At 51.1% G+C, this 1,037-nt stretch overlaps 1 protein-coding gene across 1 annotated transcript; it reads right to left on the bottom strand.

Annotated features, from left to right (window-relative positions):
• Positions 1-349: 349 nt before the first annotated feature.
• Positions 350-733, bottom strand: LOC149400975 (uncharacterized). The gene has a single exon (XM_089610561.1). The coding sequence runs from the start codon at positions 731-733 to the stop codon at positions 350-352; it is 384 nt and encodes a 127-aa protein (XP_089466687.1).
• Between the last annotated feature and the right edge of the window lie 304 nt (positions 734-1,037).

Here is a 1,037-nt window from a genome sequence, read left to right as displayed (position 1 = left end):
GGTCTTCGATTTGTCTCATCAGTTGTTTGCATTCGGATGTCAAGTGACCGTGGTCCTTATGGAACGCACAATACTTGGTCATATCACGATGCGCGCCGACTTTCATCGGAGTGGGATTGTGAAATTTATCGCGCCTCAGGGCGAGAATCCTTTCCGGCTGCATGTTTAGCGGCGTATAGTGCGTGTAGTTGCGGAACTTGTCTTGAAGTCGGCTCGAAGGCGTGTGAGGGTTGTCATCAGTCTTAGCCTTATTTCTCCGCATGTCGCGGTTGTTAGTGTCTACATCTTCCCTACGACGGTGGTCGTGGGATTTTCGGCTTTGAATGAAGTCCTCCAAGGACATATACTTTTATGCGCGGGTCGAGAGTTCGGCCATCGTTCGCGGCTCTCGTTTAACAAGTGAGCTGATGAGGTTCCCCATTTGCAGCCCCTCGAGGATAGCCGTAATGCCGTCTCCGTCTTCGAAGTTGTCTACCTTGTTAGACTCTTCTGTGAATCTAACAAAGTATGCACGGAGGGATTCTCCTTTTCTTTGCTTAAGGGATCGCAAGTGAGCTTTCCCAAGAGTTCTTTCGCGGGAGCCACTGAAGCGAGTTAGAAAAGATCTCTGCAGCTCTTCCAACGAGTTAATTGATCCTGGCCTCAAGTTTCCGAACCATTTGAAGGCGGTTCCACCTAGGGGGAGGCTGAATGTCTGGCATAAGATTGCCGGCGAATGCCTCTTCACGGCCATCTACATTCGGTATTGTTGGATATGGCGAAGGGGATCTGTTTTTCCTTCATAGCGCGGGAGGTCCGGCATGCGAAATTCGGCTGGGAATTCCTCGTTGAGGATGTCTGCCGTGAACGGGGAAGCTGTTAATTCCATCATTCCTCAGACCTCTTGGGTCATGTTTTGCATAGCAACGAGGTTGCGGACCTCGTTTTTGAAATCGTGGAGCATGGTGGCCACGTATGCATGCGTCGCAGGGAGACCGCCTTGCCCTCTTTCGTTAGAGGCCTAGTCGACAGGTGTCGTACGAGGTGGAGCGATGTTA

This window comes from Urtica dioica, chromosome 4, assembly GCF_054948205.1.
Source record: "Urtica dioica subsp. dioica isolate 48M chromosome 4, U.dioica_male_clone48M_v1_H2, whole genome shotgun sequence".
Taxonomy (NCBI): domain Eukaryota; kingdom Viridiplantae; phylum Streptophyta; class Magnoliopsida; order Rosales; family Urticaceae; genus Urtica; species Urtica dioica.
This window is presented reverse-complemented; position numbering and strand designations above follow the sequence as displayed.